The sequence below is a fragment of the Gekko japonicus genome, unplaced genomic scaffold, assembly GCF_001447785.1.
Source record: "Gekko japonicus isolate JY-2015 unplaced genomic scaffold, Gekko_japonicus_V1.1 scaffold1260, whole genome shotgun sequence".
Classification (NCBI taxonomy): domain Eukaryota; kingdom Metazoa; phylum Chordata; class Lepidosauria; order Squamata; family Gekkonidae; genus Gekko; species Gekko japonicus.
The window spans coordinates 432,671-446,597 of record NW_015174310.1 but is presented as its reverse complement, the minus strand read 5'-3'; the positions used below and the strand labels follow the sequence as shown (position 1 = coordinate 446,597).

Here is a 13,927-nt window from a genome sequence, read left to right as displayed (position 1 = left end):
TTCTCCAACCCAAACTGGCATGGCAGTAGGGGTGGGGGGCTTGGAAAACACATTTAAAGTTAAATGTCTTTTGCCCTTAATCAATAGCATTTCAAAGTCCGAGAGGCTGCCTCTCGAAAATGTCTTCAATAAATAACCTTTTTACCTGGATATGTTCAAAGAAGTTGAGCAGACCATTACTGCAGCTAACAACTGTACTGAATTGTTTCCCATTTACTCCGTGAACCTAGCTGAAATCCCTGGAGTTTTGTGGTTATGGAATTCAGAAGACTGTGTATGAATAAAATAAAAGGCAGAGCGTTAACACAACACAAAAAAGCATGTGTATGCCTTATGGCTCTTGGACTTGTGAAGATTATGATATATTGTTTGGCTAGTCCTGTAAGCTTTCTTTAATATACTGTCATGTATTTCATACCCTCAGGTATCCTTTCTGTGCATTGCATTGTATTCTAGGGTATATGTTGCTTGCATAGGGTAGATGAACTGAGAGCACTGTACATCTTGCTTAAAGTGTATCTGTGTTTGCAGAGAAAAATAAGTAAAGGAAGAGTTTGGGTAGGTGGAAAGGAAAAGAGAGTCTGGTTTACCATGATCTTTTTATGTTGTCCACTGAAACTTTTCTGAAGAGAAATTTTTGAAAATTGTTGCTCTTAAACATGTACGGTAATTTAAATATGGAAGCAAATATCAGGCTTTTTGCTAATGTTTTTGTGTGTTTTTCTTAGGAGCTGGTGAGTCTGGAAAAAGCACCATTGTTAAGCAAATGAAGTAAGTATGATTTGAGGGGGATAAACAGAAAGCTAACACATAATCCTTAGTTAGACCACAGGCTAAATATATTTTGTCTTCTTTAGGATTATCCATGAAGCTGGTTATTCAGAAGAAGAATGTAAACAGTACAAAGCTGTTGTCTACAGTAATACAATACAATCTATTATTGCTATCATTAGAGCAATGGGGCGATTAAAGATAGACTTTGGGGACTCTACCAGGGCTGTAAGTATTGATGCAACTTTATACTTTAATGTTTACCTTAAATGGTGCACATAATTCTAAAACCCACGTACCAGAATTTGTGAAGTTTGTCTTTCAGTGCCAATGATGTTAAAATTCTTTTCAGTTTTCCTATAAATTAATTCCTAGTTGGTCAGCAAGGAAACCCAACTGAAAATTCTGGAGAGGAAAGGTTGTTTTTTAAAAAAAAGATTAATTTTTTCTTGTTGAGTTTAAGGCAGAATACATCTAGAAGTCAGAGAAGCTTTACCTGTTGCACCTCTAAGTTTACCTCCCAACACCTCCTAAGGGGATGGGGTGTGCAATGCTACAAAATGAGTAGTGGGTCCAGAATTCTCATTAACGTAGTATTTTTTGTCAGAGGAAGGAACCTAAAAAATAGTTATTTGGTTATGTTTTTTCATAGACATGATTGGCTATGAGCAGTGCAAATGTATGTAGACAGTTGTCTTGTTTAGACATCCTTTTTCCTTGTGGGAATGGCCTTCTGCTTGTTCCCATTACCATACAGAGAACCTAAAACCAAACTGGAAATGTTGATGTTTATTACTGCAGGATCTCCCCTGGCCCTGAAAGACTAATCTCAAAGAAAATCTTAGAGCAGAAATTGCATTGCAAGAAATGTTGGAATTCTGGTTGAGTTGATCATTTCTTCCTGCATTAATAAAACAGAAGAAGTGAAACCCAGGGAGAGTCCTCTTTTTTGGAGGTTGGGAAGAAGGGATAATGTATGATGGAGGCCACTGAATAAGCTAAAACCGTTTCTCTTGAATGTGTTCAGAGCATTCTGTAATTACCTTTATTGGCCAAGGCTTACCCACTTGGAAGTACTAGTGTCTCTTTAAAAAAATGTAGAAAGAACAAGTAGTCACATCTTAAAATACGTGTGTCCGTGGGTCTGTGCTAGTAAGAATTTTCTAGGATTTTAAGAACATAAGAAAAGCCTTGCTGGAACAGACCAATAATCCATCTAGTCCAGCATTTGGTCTCACACAGTGGCCAGCCAGTGTCTCTGGAGGGTCAACAGCAGGGCATAGAGGCCAAAGCATTCCCCTGATGTTGCCTCCTGGCTCTGGGATTCAGAGGTTTAGTGCCTCTGAGGCTGCGTTCAGACTTACCATTTGGTGCGGAGGGGAAGCGCCCCCGTTTCCTCCGGTGGAATTTGACTTGCACTCACGTGATCACACATCCCTTTGTGCTGGAAGCTCAGCCCATCACTACGCAGTCAGATGCCACCTCAGGCGAGTGGGGTTTTTTTGCCTTTTGTTTTCCATGCATATAAATGAGGAATCGCATCTCCACACTGAGGGCTCCCCATGGAGTATGTGGTTATGCACATACTGCTAAGCGAGGGGAAAAAAGGCACCGAGTTGGGATGGAATGAGCAAACCATCCCAATGGCTTGAGAGCGTGCTTGAGCGATCAGACCAGGGAAAGTCCATCCGTGGCCCGTCGACAAGCGTTAGGACCAGACTTTCCCCAGTATCTTTTAACTCCGCTTCTGTGTTGGGGCGGCAAGGGGTGCCAACAGCTGCGGGACCTTTCCCAGATGTTGCTGTCTGATCATGCCCTTTAGATCTGTCAGGCATTTGCAGCTGAGTCAGATTTAAAGACACATCTGACCGCAGCCTGAATGTGGTGGTTCCCCTCAGTTACCACGGCTAGTAGCCATTGATAGACCTATCCTCCATGAATCTGTCTAATCCACTTTTAAAGTTGTACATTCTTGTGGCCATCACTACATCCTCTGACAGCGAATTCCACATTTTAATCACTCTCTGTGTAAGGTAGTATTCCCTTTGTCTATCCTGAACCATCAGCTTCATTGGATGCCTTCGAGTTCTAGTATTTTAGGAGGAGAACAATTTTCTTTTGTCAAGTCTCTCTACCACATGCACAATTTTGTATACCTCTATCATGTCTCCCCTTAGTCGTCTCTTTTCTAAACTGAAAAACTGAAAAATCCCCAACTCTACAGCCTTTTCTCATAGGGAAGGTGCTCCAACCCCCTAATCATCTTGGTTGCCTTCCTTTGTACTTTTTCTAGTTCTGCAGTGTCCTTTTGTGATACAGTGACCAGAACTGTACACAGTGTTTCAAATGAGGATGCACCATCAATCTATACAAGGGCATTACAAGATTGTCCGTTTTATTCTCAATCCCTTTCCTAATAATCCCTAACAAAAAGTTTGCCTTTTTACCGCTACAGCACACTGCATTTACACTTTCATCAAGCTGTCCACTACGACCCCAAGATCTTTCCCCCTCTCAATGTCAGCAAGTTCAGACCCCATTAGCCTATACTTGAAGTTGGGATTTTTTTTCTCCCAAATGCATTACCTTACTCTTACCAACATTGAACTTAATTTGCCAAATTTTTGTCACCCGCTTACCCAGTTTGTGGAGGTCCTCTTGGAGCTCTTCACAGTCAACCTTGATTTTCACCATCCTGAATAATTATGTGTCATCTGCAATCTCTCCCACTACACTACTCACCCCTAGTCCCAGATCATTTATAAGTAAATTAAAGAGTACTGGCCCCAGTACCAATTATTAAGGACCATTATTAAAGAAAGAATTAGTAGGCACATAGATGAACAAAACCTATTGAGGCAGACTCAGCATGGGTTCTGTAAGGGAAGATCTTCTCACTAACCTGTTTAGTGTTCTTTGAGGGGGTGAACAAACGTGGAAAAGGGGGATCCAATAGATATTGTTCACCTTGACTTCCAGAAAGCTTTTGATAAAGTTCCTCATCAAAGGCTCCTAAGTAAGCTCAAAAATCATGGTATAAAAGGACAAGTCCTTTTATGGATCAAAAACTGGCTAATTAATAGAAAACAGAGAGTGAGTATAAATGGGCAATTTTCTCAGTGGAGGGTGGTAAGCAGTGGGGTACCGCAGGGATCAGTACTTGGTCCACTGCTTTTTAACTTGTTCATTAATGATTTGGAGATGGGAGTAAGCAGTGAAGTGGCTAAATTTGCGGATGATACAAAGTTGTTCAAGGTGGTGAAAACCAGTGAGGATTGTGAGGCACTCCAAAGGGATCTGTCAAAGATGGGCAAGTGGGCGTCAACATGGCAAATGGGGTTCAATGTGGCCAAGTGCAAGGTGATGCACATTGGAGCCAAAAATCCTAAATATAAATACACATTGATGGGGTCTGAACTGGCAGAGACAGATCAAGAGAGAGATCTTGGAGTTGTAGTAGATAACTCACTGAAAATGTCAAGACAGTGTGTGACTGCAATAAAGAAGGCCAATGCTATGCTGGGGATTATTAGGAAGGGTATTGAAAACAGATCAGCCAATATAATAATGCCCCTATATAAATCAATGGTGAGACCTCATTTGGAATACTGTGTGCAGTTCTGGGCACCACACCTTAAAAAGGATATTATAGCTTTGGAAAAAGTGCAGAAAAGGGCAACTCGAATGATAAAAGGGTTGGAACACTTTCCCTATGAGGAAAGGTTAAAGCGCTTAGGGCTCTTTAGCTTGGAGAAAAGACGACTGAGGGGTGACATGATCGAGGTTTATAAGATTATGCATGGGAAAGAGCAGGTAAAGAAAGAGGTACTTTTCTCCCTTTCTCACAATACAAGAACTCGTGGGCACTCCATGAAACTGCAGAGCGGTCGGGTTAGAACGGATAAAAGGAAGTACTTCTTCACCCAAAGAGTGATTAACACATGGAATTCACTGCCACAGGAAGTGGTGGGTGCTACAAGCATGGACGGCTTCAAAAGGGAATTAGATAAGCATATGGAGCAGAGGCCCATCAGTGGCTATTAGCCACAAGGTATAGATAGGGGCTCTGGGGCAAGTGATGCTCTGTCATCTTGGTGCTTGGGGGGGTCAACAGCGGGAGGGCTTCTAATGTCCTGGCCCCACTGGTGGACCTCCTGATGGCACTGGTATTTTTGGCCATTGTGTGACAGAGTGTTGGACTGGATGGGCCTTTGGCCTGATCCATCATTGGCGTCTCTTATGTTCTTATGTTGTGGGACCCCACTACTTGTCTACCATTGTCTACATGCTTGTTCACTTTCTCAAAAAGTCCAAAAGGTTGGTGAGGCAGGACTTCCCTTTGCAGGTCATGCTGATTTTTCCTCAGCAGACTTTGTCCCTCTATGTGCCTAACTTTCTACTATGCAGGGGAAGGAGTGCTCAAAGTCCAATAAAATAAATAAATAATTTGCCTGGGACAGACGTTAGGCTGACTGGCCTGTAATTTCCTGGTTCCCCTTTGGATCCCTTTTTAAAAACTGGTGTAATGTTTGCTACTCTCCAGTCTTCTGGTACAGTGGCTGAATTTAGTGATACGTTACATTATATGGCTTATTTGATCAGCTATCTCACATCTGAGTTCCTTAAGCACTCTCGGATGTACGCAATGAGTATCTGGAGACCTACAGAGCAATTCTGAGGCACACCTACACTGTGGCAGTCAGTCACCACATGACTGTGGTGGCACTAGTCTATTCCCTGAGGGTATTATTTACACCGCGGCCAGCAGACAAAGTCTGTGTGTTTGCAGTGTTTTCTGTTCATAATGAGGCTAGTGTCTATAGGAACTGCTCTGCGGTGGTCAGTGCACTGTGTGGATGTCGTGAAACTATGATGGACCAAAAACCCTGCCAAAACCAATCAGGGGCCATGTGGCAAGGGGGTGGAATCCATCATCCATCTCAGGCAGGGGACAGAGAGGGGCAGTCTGCAGGAGTTGCATTTAGTTTCAGGAGCACACCCTCCACTGGAGTGACCGTCATTCCACACTGGGTACGTCATTCCAGTTCCAGAGGAGTCAGTGCCCAGAGACTGTCAGTCCAAATCCATTCTGCATGCATCATTACTTCCATGTGTAGTGATATAGTTGTAATGTATTGTAATGGGAACCATGCAAGTCATTCATCATTCCTGCATGCCACTATGTCCAGTGGGCATACTCTCCCAAACCCCAGCCCCTCCAAAAACATTGAGTTGGTCCGCTGCATTGGCTCCCCCCAGTCCCTGACTCAGAGGACCCCCATGATTCCCTGTCTCCTCAGTTTTACTCTCAGAGATGGCGGACAGATGCCCCCCTCCCTGGAGCAGACAGACAGTAATGCACCTCGTTCATGCACCCAAGTTATATTCGACCTTTCCCCTTAATTCCCCTCTTCTCTGTTTCACTCTTGCAACAGCCTTGTGAGGTTGGTTAGGCTGAGGGTGTGCATCTGGCCCAAGGCCACCCACCTAGCTTCCATGGAAAAAGTGGGGAATGGGATCTGAGTCTCCTAGATCTAGTTTCATTCTATAAGCACTGCACCAAGCTGACTCATTCACCCAGACCACTCTCTGGCCCCTCTGCCTTCACACAGAAGCCTGTGAGGTGAAGGAGGGAACCTGTCCCTAGGTCAGCTTTGGAGGGGCCGCTGGGCCCCTGCTATGTTTGGCACATGACTAATGACCAGTGGGACCCGCGCAAGCATCCACTGCCTCCCAAGGCACTGGAGAGCCCTCCTCCTAGATATGTTCTCAGGAAACCTTCAGACTGGAATGACCGTCATTCCACACTGGCAGAGAGTGACAGATGGGCTGGGAAGGGGTGGGGCAGGGAGGGATTTAGAGCTCTTGTCGGGTAGGCTAAACCAAACAGAAACACGGTTGTGGCACAACACAGACTGTGGCACAACACAGATGTCTGCCATGGAGGGGATCCTCAGTCCTTTTCCCCATGACCCTGGGGTGGAGGTGAATGGAGAGTTCGCACCTCACCATGGTTTGCGCTTCAATAAAGTCTGTGTCTTTGATTTAGCCTACCCGACAAGAGCTCTAAATCCCTCCCTGCCCCACCCCTTCCCAGCCCATCTGTCACTCTCTGCCAGTGTGGAATGACGGTTGGATGGCATTGCAGGTGGAACTTGAAAGGGCTGGCAGGGTGCTGTGCTCCAGTTCAAGAGACTGGGCAGAGTCAAGAGACTTGCCAGACCCATAAGTCTCCCTGTTGAATCTCCCACCTGCAGGAAAGTAAAACAAAGATATGTCCAGCCATAGAAAGTGGGCACGAGTGCCATGCTGGGCTCAACCATGGATGTGTTGTCCTGACAGGGTCTGCAGATGCAGTTGGGGGGGGGGGCCTTCACCATGAATGTCCCTAAAACACATGATAATACCATCCAATTAACACTCACCTGGATTGCTAGCAACCCATCCATAGCAGCACCTGTAGTTGCTCTTGGAGACTGTGATCCTGCAAGGCAATGGGTTACAGGGTCGCATGGCAAGCTGGTTCACCACTTACAGTGGAGCAGCTTCCAGACCCCCCCTACCCAAACACAGACATGCCCTGTCCTCTGCTGAGAGTGTGAGACAGGGAGATGACAGGGCATCCCCCCAAAAAAAAAACTTTTCTGGGATCTTTTCCCATGGCATTTCAGGGGGCATGGTGCTGCGAGACCATGGCTTGTGCCGCTCCACCCCTGAACTCAATGCTGGGCTTGAGTGCAGGAGACACTGCTGCAGCACCAGCCACAAGCAAGGGGAAGGTTTGGGATTGTTGCCCTTGCTTACCTGTCGGTTCGTGATTTCTCCTATGGCTTGAGCCTCCAAAGGTGGGGTACCTGTTAGGATTCTGAAATGGGTAAGTTCAGCCACAGAGTACAAACTTTGCTCTCCTCATTGGGTGTTAGCACCAAGAACTCACCCTATAGTGCCAAGTGACCTGTCTGTGCTTTTCCCACCACCAAAGTGCCTCGCCATCTCCTCTAAGTCTGCATGGCAGGGAGCATCCCAGCTACTGAGTTGCAAGATGTCCTAGCAGAAGTTTACATAGGATTGGGCAGGCCTGTAGCCAGGATTTTTTTAATTTTGAGGGGCCTTTTAAAAAGTCAGGGGGCACTGGGAGCCTGAGGGCCGGCTGGGCTCCCCTCTTCTCAGGGTCTGCTTCTGGTTCAGCTGGGTGGGATCAGGAAGGTGCCAGCTTGACTGCCCTGAGGGAAAGGGTCTTTGCCCTTCGACTTGGCCGGAGGCTTGGACAGAGGCCCGGGGACAGAGAAGGGCCTTGGCTGGTGGAACATCCGTCAATTGGCCGGCCCCTAGGAAAGGGTGCAGAGCTGCCGAGGGGGTGGAATCCCACCCCCCTGGGCCTAGAAGAGTCCTGGCCAACGCCCAGAGGAGAGCCTAGAGAAGGCTGGCCGGTGGGCGATTCCCATCTCTCTCTCTGTCTGGGGAGAGGAGAGCCGACGGAGAACAAGTGAGCAAGGAACTGGCCTTGTCTCGGGCTGCAAGGAGCTGCAGAAGGGGGTGGCGAGTGCCTCAATGCCGCTGCAGGCAGGTAGTGTCAGCCCACCCAGCGCCTCACCTCAGTGTGCGTGGGGACGTGGGGGGGGGGGAAGGAAGAGCACATGCCTGAAAGGGTATTTCTCCCCCCTCCCCCTCCCCATGATCGCTTGGGAATGGGGCAAAGCAGGTGTAGGTCGCACAACTACCTCTTCCTTTCCGAGGTGTTTGCTACAAGAGGGATTTGGCAGGAATTGCTCAGCTATGAAGGGAACGGCTCACTGGCTTTTCCCTGCGCCGCTGCCAGCTCCAGAGAGCTAGGGGGCTAGGGTGGATAGGAAGTTATGGGGCTTTGGGAGGAAGTCAGGGGCGGGCCCCGGGAGGCCCCACCGTAGCTATGGGCCTGGGATGGGGGGGACACGATTGGGTGCTGGGGAGCGGTTGGCCGCCCCAGGGAGGGAGCTGATTGACTGAGCCTGCAGTCAGCATCCTGAGCTCCTCTGAGCCTAATGGGCAAGGTTGCAGTGGCGGGAGGTGATTTGATTTTCAAGTTCAATGGGTGCCTATGGGCTATGCCATGTTTTTTATTGGCATAACATTCTGCCTCTGGCAGGGGGCATTCCCAGGCTGAAAGGGCTCAGGGAGTCAACTAACTCTGACCACACACCCCAAACGGCCCACAACCACACCAGTGCAGAGGCCTATGCCCAAGTTGCGCCAATGGGCAGCTGCTGGTGCCCAGGGCCTGCGCCATCGTAAGTGGCCCTTATGCTGTCGTATCTCAGACATATGAACAGGTCATTTGACTTCTTGAGTGCCACTCACCTCACACCCCTGCCGCCCCTTACTTTAATAGTTCTAGAACTTCATCTCTGGTCACCTCAATTTGGCTCAGTTCTTCAGATTCCCTTCCTGAAAATAAAGGCTGTGGCATGGGTACATGCCCCACACATTCCATAGTGAACACAAAAGAAAAAAATTAATTGAGCTTCTCTGCCATCTCCCCATCTTCCTTTAGCAATCCCTTTATTTCTTTGTCATCCAAAGGCCTCACTACTTTTCTGGCTGGTTTTCCTGATTTTGTGTGTCTGTGGTGAACTGTCATCTTGAGAGATAAACTGATGATGACTCATGCCACTTTTTAAAAATTCAGTCTCCAGCACAGGATTTAAAGTCTTTTACTTAGCATATGTTGTTCAAAAGTCATCTGACTTCTCTCTCCATGTTGCAAAGTAAACAGCTCTATTACCCATTGCAGCAGAATGTGAGAACTTAGAATAACAATATTTTTAATGACACCTTTTTTTAAATAGGATGATGCCAGGCAACTCTTTGTTCTAGCTGGATCAGCGGAGGAAGGTTTTATGACAGCAGAACTTGCTGGCGTTATCAAGAGATTGTGGAAAGACTGTGGTGTTCAAGCTTGTTTTAACAGATCCAGAGAATATCAGCTCAATGACTCCGCAGCATAGTAAGCATAAGACAACAGTTAAGCCTTTATTGGTAGTGTTAAGTGGGGGTAGCCCACACTTACCAGACTTATCAGGGTGCTGACAAACCATGTAGCAAAGGAGGGTCAGGCGAACTCAAAGAAGGTGATCTCATTCTAAAGTCTGTCTGATATTCCCAGATGGAGAAATTATCCCTAAAACAGATTGCTCAATTGTAAAATATTTTAGTTCCTGTACAGTGGGAAATAAGTTTGCTAAAAGGCTGAAATATAAAATGACTTATTAGCCTACAATGGATGGCCCTTTATTTTTACCTGGATGCAAATAATAATTAAATAATCTGAAATTTTAAATGTATACTATAATTGGAAAATCCCTAAGATCCCATCGTTTCACAGAGAGATGTCAGTTATAATTTCATATGCAAAATTGCATTAAAATAATATTTGTACCCAGTGTTTTACACCAGTTCTGTAGAAGCAGAACAGTTATATTATGTTGATAAAACACTTAAGGATTTTATTCATTCGTGTGAGAAGTTTTGAGTTAAAAGAAAAGGCATTGAAGGTCTGAAAATGTGCAGTGAAGACCCACTCTGCTAAGGAATCTCATTGAATCCCCTTGGTCCAGTCACTTTCTTTCAGTCTGGCCTACCTCACAGGGTTGTTGAAGTTAAAATGGAGGAGGGGAAAGTGATCTAAGCTGCTTCGGATCCCCACTGGGGAGAAAGGTAGGGGATAAATGAAAGAAAGAAGCTGAAGATCTGTTGCGACTGGAACTATAGTTTAAAAAGCAGCTGATGCGAGGGGGGGGATCACTACAGAGACAGTGGGGTGTTGATTTCCCACCTGTGCCAGAAAGATTACCCTCATCCTTCAACCTGCTGGCAGGGGAAAAAAAGTTTTAAAATAGCAATTTAGTGGGGAGATGGCATTTCTCTTGAAAAAATGGCAAGAGAAATTATGCCACCACCAGCCCCACCTCACACACAATATGAAGTTAACCCCTTGTTCTGATCCAGATTCTCCCATCTGGGAAGGGCACTGTTTTTAACAAAAATGAAAAGACATTTACAGATCTGATAACAGCTCGCCAGTCTCTCTTTTTGCTGCACCCAGAGTTCCCATTGTAATTAATACTGATGGAAGTGCATTTTTTGTGTAATTATGTCTCTACTTTAAGTAGTAATTATTAATAATTTCATATTATTTAATTAAATTAGTCATTGCTAAGAGCATCTTATTTAAAAATTCAAACTGCTGATCTGTTTCGCAAGTGTAGGAGGTTTAAGATTGATAGATACATATTGTTGAGGCAAATACTGATTGCTTCTGTTGTCTTTCAAATAATCCAGTTTATATTGATCAATGACTGTCAGGTGAAAAAAGAAATGGTTTAATTTTAGGGACAAAAGAACAGCAGTTGAGAGCAAGAGGAGGAGAAGAGACTGGAGAAAACAAGAAGAAACAAGAATTGCTAAATCACTATAGTGTTAAAGATTTGTAATGATCAGTAGCCACAGTATGCTAGGTCTTGGCTTTTTCTTTAAAAAGTTATGTTTGTTTACTTTGTTATATTTTCCCCAGTGGGGACACAAAGCTGCGTACGTCATTCTACTCTCCTTATTAACCTCACAACAACACTGTGCTGTAGTTTAGGCTGAGAGTGTGTGACTGGCCCAAGTGAGCTTCCCTGGCACAAGTGGGGATTTGAACCTGGGTCTCCCAGATTCTGGTCTAACACGCTAACCACTACACTGCAAGTTATGAAATTGGGGGGGGGATGTGCAGCCTGCATTATTACACTAGATTGTTATAACATAATGCTATAGCTATCTGTCAGTTACCATTGGGGGGGATGTATGAATATGTGTGTCGGGGGAAATAACTGCATGGTCAGAAATGGCCATGATGTAGGCAGGACCTGCAAAAATGTGCACTTTCCCATCCACACAGTGTTCATTGCTGATGTGATTGTGATCTTTCCAAAAATGTCATATCCAAAAGTTAAAGTGGATCAACACATCTGTGAAGAAATAGTATTGGCTGCAAGCCTGCACTTAGGCTGCTTAAATCCCACCAAATTTAGAACTCCCTTATTCCCTGAAGGTCATTTTTACAGACTAATCTAAATAAAGGCAGGATATTCAGTAAATACTCAAGAGCAAGTCCTGCTGGGTTTAGAGGGGCTTACTGAGGAGTGTACATTGGATTTCAGCCTTAGAGTAATTGATGTTATAACTTTCTTCCTGGCTATGTTCATACTTTAAAAGGGGTGAACAGTGCACTTGTTGATACGTAATAGTCCTCTGTTGTCCTCTTTTTTTTTAAGTTTCTTTTTTCTCAGAAATACTTTTTTCTCTGAAATACCTATCTATGGCATAAAGTTGGTCCTTAATGGGCATGTATTTTTTAAAAAATGCTTATATGTTTACTTGTATGTCTGCACACTTTTTTATTTGTACTTAATGTTTATTATATTTTCAGCTACTTGAATGACTTGGACAGGATAGGCCAAACAAGCTACATCCCAACACAGCAGGATGTTCTCAGGACTCGAGTGAAAACTACAGGAATAGTGGAAACCCACTTTACTTTCAAAGACCTCCATTTTAAGTGAGTTAAGCACTTGAAAATGTGACCTGTATTTTGTGTACATAATTGGTTAGAAAATCTGAATTGTTGTTCATAATGACATGGGAACAACCTATGCTATACATGTAGATACTTTCTTAGCTGCCACTGGAAAATACCATCATCCAAACAGAGTTTTTCAGCCTGTGAAGAGGCAAAAAGAGACAGTGTTCTGTTTTCAGACTGACTTCATGGCCACTACTGCAAATTTTTGCTTCCTCGGTCTTTGCCTACTTCATGTTATGCACTGAGAATTCATGTCATGCATTCTGTAGAAAAGAGATTTTAAAATTCAGCTTCCTGTTTTCAGACCCCTCTAGTGATCAAGGTATTTAGTACACATGCACCACATTTCAACTTTGTCTTTGGTAAGAAAAAAAGAAGTGATTTTCATATTCCCTTTCTTGAGATCCAAGTATGTGTGAAACGGTTGTGTTTCCATTCTTTGAGACATTTAAAATGCTGTGAAGGTAATTGCAGCAAATTCATCTGTCAGGTATTTATTAATTTAAACATTTATAGAAGAAGAAGAGATTGGATTTATACCCCGCCCTTCACTACCCAAAGGAGTCTCAGAGCGACTTACAAACTCCTTTCCCTTCCCCCTGTGAGGTAATGGGGCTGAGAGAACTCTGACAGAAACTGCTCTTTTTCAGGAACAGCTGTGCCAGAATTATGGCTTGCCCAAGGTCATCCAGCCAGGTGCAAGTGGAGGAGTGGGGAATCAAACCCAGTTCTCCCAGATTAGAGTCCACGCACGTAACCACTACACCAAACTGGTTCTCTGCATGTATACTGCAGCAGCTCAGGTCACCTTGCAAATGGCCAGTCCCCAGGCCATTAAAAACATAAACCAATGAACTCAGCCTCCATTCCTGAGGACTGGAAGGTAGCTAATGTCACTCCCATCTTTAAAAAGGGTTCCAGATGAGATCCAGGAAATTACAGGCCAGTCAGACTGACGTAGATACCGGGTAAATTGGTGGAAACCATTATTAAGGAAAGAATTAGTAGGCACATAGATGAACAAAACCTATTGAGGCAGACTCAGCATGGGTTCTGTAAGGGAAGATCTTGTCTCACTAACCTGTTAATGTTCTTTGAGGGGGTGAACAAACGTGGACAAGGGGGATCCAATAGATATTGTTTACCTTGACTTCCAGAAAGCTTTTGATACAGTTCCTCATCAAAGGCTCCTAAGTAAGCCCAAAAATCATGGGATATAAGGACAAGTCCTTTTATGGATCAAAAACTGGCTAATTAATAGAAAACAGAGAGTGAGTATAAACGGGCAGTTCTCTCAATGGAGGGGGGTAAGCAGTGGGGTACCGCAGGGATCAGTACTTGGTCCACTGCTTTTTAACTTGTTCATTAATGATTTGGAGTTGGGAGTAAGCAGTGAAGTGGCTAAATTTGCGGATGATACGAAGTTGTTCAGGGTGGTGAAAACCAGTGAGGATTGTGAGGCACTCCAAAGGGATCTGTCAAAGATGGGCAAGTGGGCGTCAACATGGCAAATGGGGTTCAATGTGGCCAAGTGCAAGGTGATGCACATTGGAG

The 13,927-nt window shown here is 44.7% G+C and overlaps 1 protein-coding gene across 2 annotated transcripts in view; it reads left to right on the top strand.

Annotated features, from left to right (window-relative positions):
* GNAI1 (guanine nucleotide binding protein (G protein), alpha inhibiting activity polypeptide 1) overlaps positions 1–13,927 on the top strand; it is a 37,684-nt gene that overhangs the window by 16,107 nt on the left and 7,650 nt on the right. For both annotated transcript variants that reach the window (XM_015424132.1, XM_015424131.1), the window contains 4 exons: positions 729–771; positions 858–999; positions 9,597–9,754; positions 12,221–12,349. In XM_015424132.1, coding sequence (XP_015279618.1) covers positions 729–771; positions 858–999; positions 9,597–9,754; positions 12,221–12,349 — 472 coding nt within the window. The remainder of the gene's footprint in view (positions 1–728; positions 772–857; positions 1,000–9,596; positions 9,755–12,220; positions 12,350–13,927) is intronic.